Source organism: Phycodurus eques, chromosome 8 (genome assembly GCF_024500275.1).
Source record: "Phycodurus eques isolate BA_2022a chromosome 8, UOR_Pequ_1.1, whole genome shotgun sequence".
NCBI lineage: Eukaryota > Metazoa > Chordata > Actinopteri > Syngnathiformes > Syngnathidae > Phycodurus > Phycodurus eques.
In genome coordinates, this window is record NC_084532.1 from 22,455,799 (window position 1) to 22,467,049 (window position 11,251).

Sequence of the window (11,251 nt, forward strand, 5' to 3'; positions counted from 1 at the left end):
AATTTTTTATGGGTTTTTACAGTACAGTGGCACCGCCACTATTTGCGGGGAATAGGGACTGAGTCGTTATACGAATAGTGAAACTCTGCGAGTAATTGACGCCCACTATAATTGCATTGAGGGAAGAAAACCTTTTTATTTTATTTTGTAAATGCTTTTTTAAATTTTTTTTTTTTTTTGATACCCACAAAAAAATTTTAATAAGTAAAGTTAAACCACCAATAAGCGCGGGATTGGTCCAACCCCCTCCCCCCCAAATAAGGGGGAAAAGCGTGCAAGAAATGGGGGGGCGAAAAAAAACATTTAACAAAAATCTGCGGATAGGTGAATCCACGGGTGCCGAACCAAGAGTATGCGGGGGTCTACTGTCTTAGCATTCTCATATTCTTGCATTTTTTTTCGAATTCAAATGTGTTTACAAGCTGTTTAAGACATGCATTTCAATAAGTTTAAATGTGTTTAAAGTAAGTAGGAGGAGTAAAACATTTTAAAACTTGTGTATATATATTTATAGCAGATTTTTACCTATTTTAGATTGGCCTGGAACATATCCAGAGCAGTAAATGGAATTTCACTGGATTTACATTCATTTTAATAGTAACAGTTGCTTCGGTATGCGAACAGTCTCAGAACAAATCAAGTTCATGAACCGAGGTGTGGTAGGCTATACAGCGTGTAGACCCTAAAACAAAACAAAAATCAACGTCTTCATGCTGGTGTACAGGTGTGGGACGTGACCATGCAGGACCTGTGCTCGGCCGCCGTCACACTGGACCCGTTCAACGCCGTCGTGTTCGTGGGAGGCTTCAGCTACGCCGACGTGCTGGGCTCAGCCAAAGGTTGGGCCGCCACAGTCGCGTACAACGCTGCCGCCAAAGCCCAGTTTGATCGCTTCCGACGGAGGGCCGACACGTTGAGCCTGGGCGTGTGCAACGGTTGTCAGCTGCTCGCTCTGCTGGGCTGGGTGGGAGCGAGCCAAGATGGTGCAGGTAAAACACTCAAATGGTGCCATTAGCTAAAAGTGGTTAGATCTGGTGGTTAGATATGAATACTGACCTATAGTGGTACCTTGACTTACAAGTTTAATTCATTAAGGCTTGTTACCTCTATTACCCCTTATATTAAATACAATTTCCCTATTGAAATAAATTGAAATGTGATTGTGTATGTATGCATGTGTACATCTGTAAAATATTACTTTATTGTATAAAAGCATAATAGAGAATGTAAAGAAACAAACTGGTTTTACGGTGTAACCACTATATACTGTAATATTCATGTGTTGGATGTGTGCCTTTAAGGGGCTTGGCCTAATGAGTGACATCAGGAGCTGGGGTCGGGTTGCCCGCTTATTTCGGTGCATGTGTCTGAGCGTGAGTTGTGGCCTACAGCAGTTCATAGTTTCATTTTGTATTTGTATGTTTGACCGTTTGTCAGAATATTCTTCAATAAAAAGTGAATAACCTGAGCTCAACTCGGTAGAGAATGATTTATGCTCCACTCACATTCAAACTAATGCTACAAAATTGATAGGATGGATGGATAACAACATCATACCATGAAACCAAATCAAGACTTTTTTGCAGGAAAACAATTGGAATGTTCAAGCCAATAGCGTATGCTTGCTTTTCACCAGCTGAAGACACAAGCGACGGCAGAAAAACCCACAAACAAACATTTATCTTAGCATAAAGAAAGTCAATTTTCCCTGTTTGGAATGAACTGGAATGCCATTAATCCGTTCTAGTCCACCCCCCCCAAAAAATTTTCAATGAAGAAAGCTTTATAAGTGACGAGCTGTCGCTTGGTTAATTTACTTGTTTATTTTTTACTCTGAAGTTATGTGGGAAAAACAAAAAACTGAGAAGTTTAATTGATATAATGCCCTCACACGTGGGCAAGGAAGGCCACAGTCGCCGATAGACATTCAGTCGTTAATTGAACGGGACAAACAGTCAAAAATAAATACGAATTGAGAACACTCACAAGGAGTGGCTCCAGCTACTCGTCTCTCGATAGGCCACGTCCCTTAGACACATCCAACACGGATTCTACAGTACGTAAAGTAATTACACATTACAAAACCAGTATTTCTTTTCATTCTCTTTCATTATGTTTGTATAGACTACAATGCTATTTTTCTTTGGAAAACAAATGACATTTTGTTTTTTGGTGTGGTGGAACGGATGAATGGCATTTCAATGGGGAAACTTGATCGAGTAAATTTGAGTTAAAGAGTTAAGCGCTTGGCCATGTACAAACTCGTAAATCAAGGTGCCACTGTAGTCTAAATTAAAATGTTAATTTACAGGATTGCGTCAGATTATGCTAAATTAAATGCGTAGTCAAGATTGTTTGTTGGTTTTGCTGCCTTTGCTTGTGTATCCAGCAAGTTAGAAGCATTTGCTATTGTTTTGGGATCAGGTGACTGATAGAATATTCCATTCAAAAAGTTTTGACAAAAGGCTGCCATTCCTCAGTGGTCATACTTCAGCGGGTCGTTCGTTTGTCCGTCCTCTAGAGTCTGACGTGGTTCTGACCCACAACAAGTCTGGGAGATTCGAGTCTCGCTTCGTCACCGTGGGGATCCAGGCGTCGCCGTCCGTGTGGCTGGCCGGCATGGAAGGCTCGGCTCTGGGAGTGTGGGTGGCTCACGGAGAAGGTACACCACCAAGCGCTTGATTGATTGATCCATTTAGAACGCAATTACAAACCCTTTTCCCGTAGGTTTGATGCAATTCCGTAGCGACCAGGTTCTGGATGACATCACCTCGAGCGGCCTGGCCCCCGTCCGTTACCTGGACGACGACGGCCGTCCCACCGAGGAGTACCCCCTGAATCCCAACGGCTCGCCGCGGGGCGTCGCAGGCCTGAGCTCTAGGGATGGCAGGCACCTGGCCATGATGCCTCACCCGGAGCGCTGCACACTGGGCTGGCAGTGGCCTTGGGCACCCCGTGGCTTCAGGGCCCACCTGGAGACATCGCCATGGCTGCGCATGTTCTGCAACGCCGCCGCCTGGTGCAGCCAAAAACACTAAATGTGTCTTCCCCCCCCCCCCCCCCCCCCCAATGTTACTGCTGTACTTTTTCAACCTTTAATTATACTCATCAGTGTTTTGTTTTGTTTTTCCTTTAAAAAAATTTTTTGTTGCTGTTAAAGAGAAAAAGCAGTAAATTGCTGACACCATTATCCAACATCAGTTGGATCAATTAAATGGAGAGGAGTGTCATCTGGAAAACATGAAACTTGAAAAAGAATTATATACTGTAAAAATCGAAGTAAACATACGATATGAAAAATAGAAATGAAAACATTTTAAAATTTAAAAAATATTAAAATAATAAAGGTAAATCAATATATTAGTATTCAAATTTTTTAAATCTATAATAAAACTAGAAGTCTCAAACTACACCAATATCAAACATTAGTAAATTAAATGGTAATACAAATATTAAAATAAATTACAGTATTTCAAAAATGAAAAAAATATAAATGAAAAGTAATATATCAAAATAAAAAAAACAGAATGAAATGTCAAATATAAAAATGACTTTAAAAAAGTTTTATTAAAACAAAAGTCAAACAATTTGAACATTAAATACGTTTGATATTGGAGAAAATAATAAATATTATATTTTATACATAAAAACATACAGTATATTTACAAGGATGTTCGGCACTGATAAGAAGGCCAATTAATGTACATAATTTGAAAAAGACAATGTGTAAACCCTAGCACGTGGCTGGTTTGTGTTGGTGGTCTTCTAGCTGTCCACCACTTGCGTGCTTGTAGAGTGCCCTCTCTCCGGTGCCATCTGATGATTGACGTTCAGGACGCACAGGAGGAGCAGGACCACCACCACCAGGTCGTCCAGCAGCCCCAAGAGGCTGCAGAGGGACGGGACCGCTTTTGGGGAACCAGACGACAACGACGGCGGGGATGCCATGGAGACAGCGGTACCCACGCAGCAAAGCGCCACCCGCAAGAAGAAGAGCCACACCAGACCACCTAGGGCGCCCAAACCGCGAACCGCCACCTGCAGTAGGAGAGGCGCGTCGGACAGGTAGTCTCGGATCTGCAAACGGGACATTTCAAATGTCATTGCAAATTATTCAAGTAGGAAATTATTTTAAAAATACAAATGCAGTACTTAAAAATGTTCAAAATGATGACGTTTGTATTACTATAAATAATAATAATAATGTTAAAAAATATTTGAAAAATTTTAAATATGACAAAATAATTATACAAAAGTTTAAATTGATAAATGAAAATAAAACTATTACAAAAAGACAAATTATTTTAAAATATATTTTATACAAAAATATTACGAAAATGAAAGTATATAGGGGATGAAATTATTTCATTTAAATTTATTTTAAATTAAAGTTTTATTTAATGTAAATGTTATTCAAAAAAAATATTTAATAAATTATAAAAGCAAAACTTGAATAAGTAAATATTGAATAAGTTCCAATTTTAAAAAGAATCCAAATATTAGAAAATTGTAACATAAAAAACATTTATACAGAAAATGAAAATGTAATAAACATTGCATAATAGTCAAATTCTCACAAAAGCAAATATTACTATAATGTAATGGTTAACAAAACAAAGTGAAATTAGGGTTTGAAAAAATAAATTACAGTAATATTAATACAAATGATAATTATTAAAACTAAAACGTACTAAATAACATTTGAAAGGTAAAGATTTGTTACAAATACAAACGATACAAAAGATAATTTACAATATTAAAAAAATATTAAGTAAAACTGGTAAAAATGAAAATTGGTGAAATTATAAAAGCTAATAATAAATACACTAAAATAAGAAATGGAAAAATACATTTAGAAATACAAATAGTGTAATATAGTGAAAATTGACTAAAAAATGGAGAGAAAAAAGTAGAATTTGAAAACTAATTTTTTTAAAAACAAACAGGATACCTAACTTTAGTGTACTGACTACACTTAAGGGTGTTTAGTTTTTTCTTTTGGCTTTGTCTGACGACAACACAGAGGAGAATCAATTACATCAAAGAGGAAAGTGCGTGATGATAACCATAGAACCATAAACAGAATTAGCTGTGACCTAGTAAAGCGTAAATCACAGCCTTTCAAGTTAATCAAGTATGTGTAGTGGTGACGGATGGCTCGGGCGTGTACTAACCCGTTTGGGCGCTCCAGAATAGCGCTTGTTGTAGTCGCTTATTTGGCCCAGAACGTCCTTGGACTGCTGGTCCAGTCTGCTCTCATTAAACAGCTGGCTCATGACGCTCACCTGAGGTGGCACATGGACTTTGAACTTCCTCACATCATTCAACCAAACACCCATACTTTATGGTGTACAGTGAACCCCCACATGTTCGCAATTCGGCATTCATGAATACGCATATTTGCAGATTATTTTGTGGAACCTATCCGTTATTTGCTGAAGATCTTACCTAGTCACTGTTTTTTTCTGCTCAGGCCAAAGCAATGAAAGTTTACTTTGGTGTTATTGTTCGGTTTGAGACATAGTGTCTTTTTGTTTGCGTTCGAGTAAATGCCAAAAGGTGAGTTTAGTGATTTAACACCATTTACATGGCTAGTCCGCTTATTTGTTTGCCCATGTGTGCTGTCATGTCACTTTGTGCTAGCGTGTTATTCAGGCTAACTAATACTACTGATGAGCCTCGTGAAGGTGGTTTGTTTGTGTTGAATAAATGAACTACTTAATGCAGCCATTTTTGTAATAAGAGTTCATTAAAGTGTACATGCTAGAAGCATGGCGTTGATGCCATCTTGTGGCATCTATAAGCGATGAAAAAACCCTTTTAAGAGAGTTTCATTTATTCCCGGTTTATTTTTGCTGACAATAGTGGGGGTTCGCTGTATATAAACACACACAGCAGTGTAGTACCTTCTGTCTACAGAGAGGACAGTTGACTGCATCCAACCATGTCCCGTGCCTCCAGTAGGCGATCAAACATGGAGCTGCAAGAACAGGAAATAAAAGTAAACAAAAATGCTAAATAAAAGTAAAATAAACATTGAAATAACAAATGTGAAACTGAAAAAAAAATACTAAAAGGAAAATTTAACCAATATATATTTTTTTTAATCTAATATTACTTGCATTATTATTATATTTTTTTAAATCGGTACGTTGACTTACAAGTGCCTCAACTTAATAGTTTTTTATTGAACGGGACAAACGGTAAAACAAGGAAATACAAAATGAGAACGCGTGCATGGAGCTGCTCTAGGCCACAACTCACACTCAGATGCTCACACTGATATAACCAGGAAACCCAACTTCAGCTCCTGATGTCACTCAAACGGCCACACCCCTTAAAGGCACACTTCCAACACATGGATCCTGCAGTACAGTAATTTTACTTTATTAAGACAAGTTTAAATCTTTACATTATTTTGTTTGTGTTTTATTATATTATTATTCAATACAGTGCTAATTTGGTGTGAATGAATTAAATTTGAAAGACAAGGTACCACTGTATTAAAATAAAAGTAACATTTAATTTAATATATATATATATATATATATTAGTTGAATAAAGTAAAATGTATATGAAAGGAAAAGGAAAAATAAAAATTCCTAAAAATAATACAACCATTTAAAAACTGCTACTAATAGGACAATAATTGTAAACATAATCAAACTGTCATACAATATCAAAATATTACAAAATAAAAAAAATGTAAAATGGAGCAGGCGACATATTTTGGGCCCTCAGGGCAGTTGAGTCAGCTGACAACAGTTAGTCATTAAACAGCGAACAGATGGCCTCCAGACCACACGCATCATGCTGATGAATTAAACAAACAAACGTACGACGCAACAGGGGAGCAAGCGCATCAATTTCCACAGAAAAACAGCCACAATCACAATCGGCCATCATCTCGCCTACTCGAAGCCAAAGTGTGGCAAATGAAAAGAATATGGAAGAAATTGGTGCAATTTCTCCCAGAACTGGGCCATGTTGGAAAATAATTTGGAATTATTTATCCATCCATTCATTTTCCAAGGTGCTTGTCCTCATAAGGTGAGCCCGGATTTGAACTTACAACTTCTGAACTGTGAGGCAGATGTGCTAACCAGTCGTCAACAAGTGTCTGTTTAAGAACGCTGTTAAAAAGCAACTAACGTGTCCCTTAAGATTTACCTAAGTAAATAACACATGCAGTGGGACAATTTATTGCTAAAGATTTGCAGCCATTTCCCATTGCCAAAGTCCCTTAATCAAAACTCTCGACCCCCGATATGTTTGAGCGACAATCAAAAAATAATTACTAAATAAATCAAAATACTGTTTGTGTAACACTTGGATTAAGTGTGGGTCGATTGATCACGCCTGTAGATTGGGGTTCAGGCATGACGAATCGACCCACGCTTAATCCAACTGTTACACAAACAGTATTTTTGGTTTCCATTTATGCATGTTTTAATTTGATCCACATATCTTACACTACTGTATTGTAATGTGGATACAAATAAAACGTCAAGGAATAAGAGGCAAGTCACCGTTTGAAGGAGTTGTGTTTAAATAACGGTTAGAGAAAACAAATTATCTTTATGCACAAAATACCGTGTCCAAAAGCCGAGGTACAGACCGTACCATCCTGTAATGTATTTCATTAAGGAAATATAATTGATGTAATAATTGAATAAATAGATGGCCTATAATTAAAATAATAAATATAACTAGAGGGTAATACAATGTACAAATAATAATCATACAACTATACAAATATTATTAAAATAGTAATACAAGTATTACAAAAATATATATTAGAATAGTGCAAAAAATAGGCAAGACCTTTTTTGAGACTCTTTTTAAAATCCCTAATAAAAGATAACGTACGCAATGATGGAGTAAGAAGCATGAGACAATCTTTGCAAACGCTTGTGTGCGTGCGTGCTCGTACCGCAGAATAAATGTCCGCAGTTGGTCTGAACGGGGAAGCTGGCCGCCTGCAGGCACACTGGACAGTATCGCTCTCTCTGGCCTGTCGATGGACGCAACTGCGAACATTCCTGCACCAGTTACAATAAAAGGATATCAAGCAGGAAGTCGATGGGGCGAAAAAAAAAAACATAACTATGACCTCGCCAAAACTGCAATAAAAGGGAGTGTCGGTATTATGTTAGAGTGCTTTTACAGCCTGTATGCTTGTCATCTATATTATTTGCTAACTATACCATATTATATTGCAATATAATAATAAAGGCCCCAATTAATTTATATTTTAGAATTGATATTGGTACCTTGGTTAAAAAAAAAAAAGGACAGAGATTTTTAAAATTAAGGTAACAATTTTATAAAATATAAATAAGTCAAATTGATTTTAAAAAGATATAAAAAAGGGAAGAAATTCAAATAAAAATTATGTAAAACAAAAGTATAATTGACAAAAATGCAAATCATAAATAGGTTATTGATTTCCTTTTGAGAATTGATTTGTTTCCCCTCAAGAAATAAATAAAAATATAAAATGTATTTTAAAAACTGTTGTTACTGCTGAACATTCTAACATTAACCCAAACATATTTAGAATGTATTGCAATGTTATGATAGGAAGAAAAAAAAGTGAAACTAAACTAAAGCTAAAACATGACAACAAACAAACAAAGAAACAGGAAGTCAAAATGAAATGATGAAATTCTCACCATGCCAGTCACGGGCGGTGGCCGTGGCGCGGGTGTGTGGTCTCGGGGCGAGCTCAGGTGACCCTGACCCATTGGGCCTTGAGAAGGAAGACGACACCACCTGGAACGTGACCGGACGCCAAAATAAACACACGCCCTCTCAAATCTCATGACTGATAAAACGGTGTGTGTGCGTAAATAGTCACGGACTACATCTGTTGTTAAAGTCTCACTCAATTTGGGAACATCAATCTTTGAAGCAGCACTAAGGGTTTAGAGCAATGTCATTTTCGCAGGAATTGTGTGTGAATGTTGCAAAACTGAAGCTGTGGGATTTGTTGAAATGTGAGATTTTTTGAAGTTGAAATGGTTTGGATCAGTCAAGGGATGTGGAAGTGGAGGCAAATTTTTAAAATATCTCTTAATTTGAGACTTTCACTGTGAAAGTGGAATTTCAATTTGAACATTTGGGAATGTTATAAATGGTTCCCAAGATGTCCTGAATGATCTAAACATTTAGAAATTGGAATGGTTTAAATCGGTTGAGAAATGTGGAAGGAGGAGTTAAATATGTAAAATATCTATTAATTTGAAAATGTTGCAAAAACTGTGGACATTTACGAATGTGGGTATTTATGCAAGATGTTCTAAGTAAATTGAACTTTTAAATGTTGAAATGGTTTGAATCTGTCAAGTAATGAGGAAGGCGGTGGTATCATATGTCAATTATCTCAAAATTTGCGATTTTTATTACAGAAATTTGGGAACGTGATAAACATTCTGAACATTTTGAAGTTGGAATGGTTTCAATCGGTCAACGACAACAAAAAAGTGCTGGACGCACGACAAATGAGCAGGTCAAAAAGGTAACGACAGCATTTAAGAACGCTATTGTGCCCCTTAAGATTTACCTAAGTAAATAGCACATGCAATGGGAGAATTTATTGCTAAAGATTTGCAGCCATTTCCCATTGCCGAAGTCCCTTAATCAAAACTCTCGACCCCTGATATGTTTGAGCGACAATCAAAAAATAATTGCTAAATAAATCAAAATACTGTTTGTGTAACACTTGGCTTAAGTGTGGGTCGATTGATCACGCCTGTAGATTGGGGTTCATGCATGACCAATCGACCTACGCTTAATCCAACTGTTACACAAACAGTAGTTTTGATTTCCATTTATGCATGTTTTAATTTGATCCACGTTTTATACTACTGCATTGTAATATGTGTACAAATAAAATGTCAAGGAATAAGAGGCAAGTTACCATTTGAAGGAGGTGTGTTTCAATAACAGTTAGAGAGAAGAAAAAGCGTTCTCTTTATGCACAAAATACTTCGCCTCTCGCCCAAAGATAGCTGGGATAGCCTCCAGCACACCGGCAACCCTAGTGAGCATAAGCGGTAAAGAAAATGGATCGATATATATTCAATTTAATGAAATGTTAATTTTAATATACTCATCTGATTATCCACTTGATCCTGTGATGTCATTATTTTTAGATATTTTTTAACATGACAAAAAAAAAGACTTAAGATACAAGAAAAACATTTAAAATTCAAAGAAAAAAAATAAATTAGAGAATGAAAATACATGGAAAAAATAATACAGTTGAAATGTACAATCTATATACTTTAGTGATGTTAAAAAATATAAATATTGAAATACTCAAGTTAATATTCTATTTACTGTATATAATTTACTTGAGCCACTGCACACTCTTGGTATATAATATACTGTACGATATACTACATGCCATAATACCTTTAATTTTTTAAAGTAGATGTTTAGGTAATTTGAAGCATAATTCCATCCCAAAACATCCCATTTAAGGTGAAAAGAGTCGTTGGATGTAATGCAAAGTGTGTGACCTGACCTGGGCTCGGAGATGTGACGAGCGTTCATAGTGAAGCCGAAGCAGGCTGCTGAGGAGGAAGTGAAACGCAGGCCTGCCAGCAATGGTCGCGAGGCCTAAATAACATTTGCTTGTTAATCATCAACCACGTCCTCCTCTCAGGCTTCACGTGGTACGAGCAGTAACCCCTTGCACTCATCACAACGCCTCTGGTCAGATTAGCAAATTAGCAAAGAAAAACATTTCCTTAAACCGTATATACCAGACGCGCATTCTAACGTGGGTCACACGGCTGCGCTGCAGGTCAAAGCCAAACCAGAGCACGCCCACTTAAAAGTAGGCTAGAGTTGACCGGGACAATTATTTACCAATCGCACCATTCTAGCTCATTGTGATACCACTGATGTGAACGCAAATAAGTGACACAAGAAATTTCAAGTCGATCCAACCCATTTGGTGAGCCACTTGGCCTTTCAAATCGAACTTTTGAGCTTAGTAAATGCTTATTCCATTTTGGCTGATGGCCGTGTCCTATCAAATGTAACATATAAGATGAGTAAGAGTTTTGAGATTTGTAACTGTCTTTCCATCTGGTGAAATTCTGTAGCTCAAAATATTTTGGGACTTAAAATTGGGCTGGATTTGTGTGAGAAATGTCAAGTCAATCAAACGTGTCTGATGAGTTTGACTTCTCAAATGTAACTTAAAGCTCAGTAAAATCGGCTGCATCTTGTGAAATTC

General features: G+C 37.0%; 2 protein-coding genes across 4 annotated transcripts in view; one reads left to right on the plus strand and one right to left on the minus strand.

Moving 5' to 3' along the window:
* The window catches only part of pfas (phosphoribosylformylglycinamidine synthase), a 24,797-nt gene extending 21,752 nt beyond the window's left edge, over window positions 1-3,045 (plus strand). For 2 of the 3 annotated variants that reach the window (XM_061683507.1, XM_061683508.1), the window contains exons 24-26: window positions 725-989; window positions 2,522-2,662; window positions 2,728-3,045. In XM_061683507.1, coding sequence (XP_061539491.1) covers window positions 725-989; window positions 2,522-2,662; window positions 2,728-3,038 — 717 coding nt within the window. In that variant the 3' untranslated portion in view covers window positions 3,039-3,045. Of the gene's footprint in view, window positions 1-724; window positions 990-2,521; window positions 2,663-2,727 lie in introns of those variants that run through there. The other variant, XM_061683509.1, reaches the window with a different exon arrangement.
* Window positions 3,046-3,759: 714 nt separating this feature from the next.
* si:dkey-183n20.15 (RING-HC_RNF170 domain-containing protein) lies at window positions 3,760-10,548 on the minus strand. Its single transcript, XM_061684242.1, has 6 exons — window positions 10,532-10,548; window positions 8,676-8,775; window positions 7,934-8,042; window positions 5,907-5,980; window positions 5,175-5,285; window positions 3,760-4,077 (listed from the first exon to the last, which is right to left on the minus strand). Exons 2-6 carry the CDS (start codon window positions 8,745-8,747, stop codon window positions 3,766-3,768), a joined length of 678 nt encoding a protein of 225 aa, XP_061540226.1. The 5' UTR covers window positions 8,748-8,775; window positions 10,532-10,548; the 3' UTR covers window positions 3,760-3,765.
* Window positions 10,549-11,251: the final 703 nt, after the last annotated feature.

Excerpts from the sequence above, each read along its gene's own strand:
- si:dkey-183n20.15 (XM_061684242.1), bottom strand. The coding sequence starts at position 8,747 with ATGGGTCAGGGTCACCTGAGCTCGCCCCGAGACCACACACCCGCGCCA. Across the intron at positions 8,043-8,675 it reads CACCGCCCGTGACTGGCATG|GAATGTTCGCAGTTGCGTCC; the intron begins GTGAGAATTTCA and ends TAACTGGTGCAG. Across the intron at positions 5,981-7,933 it reads CTGCGGACATTTATTCTGCG|CTCCATGTTTGATCGCCTAC; the intron begins GTACGAGCACGC and ends CTGTTCTTGCAG.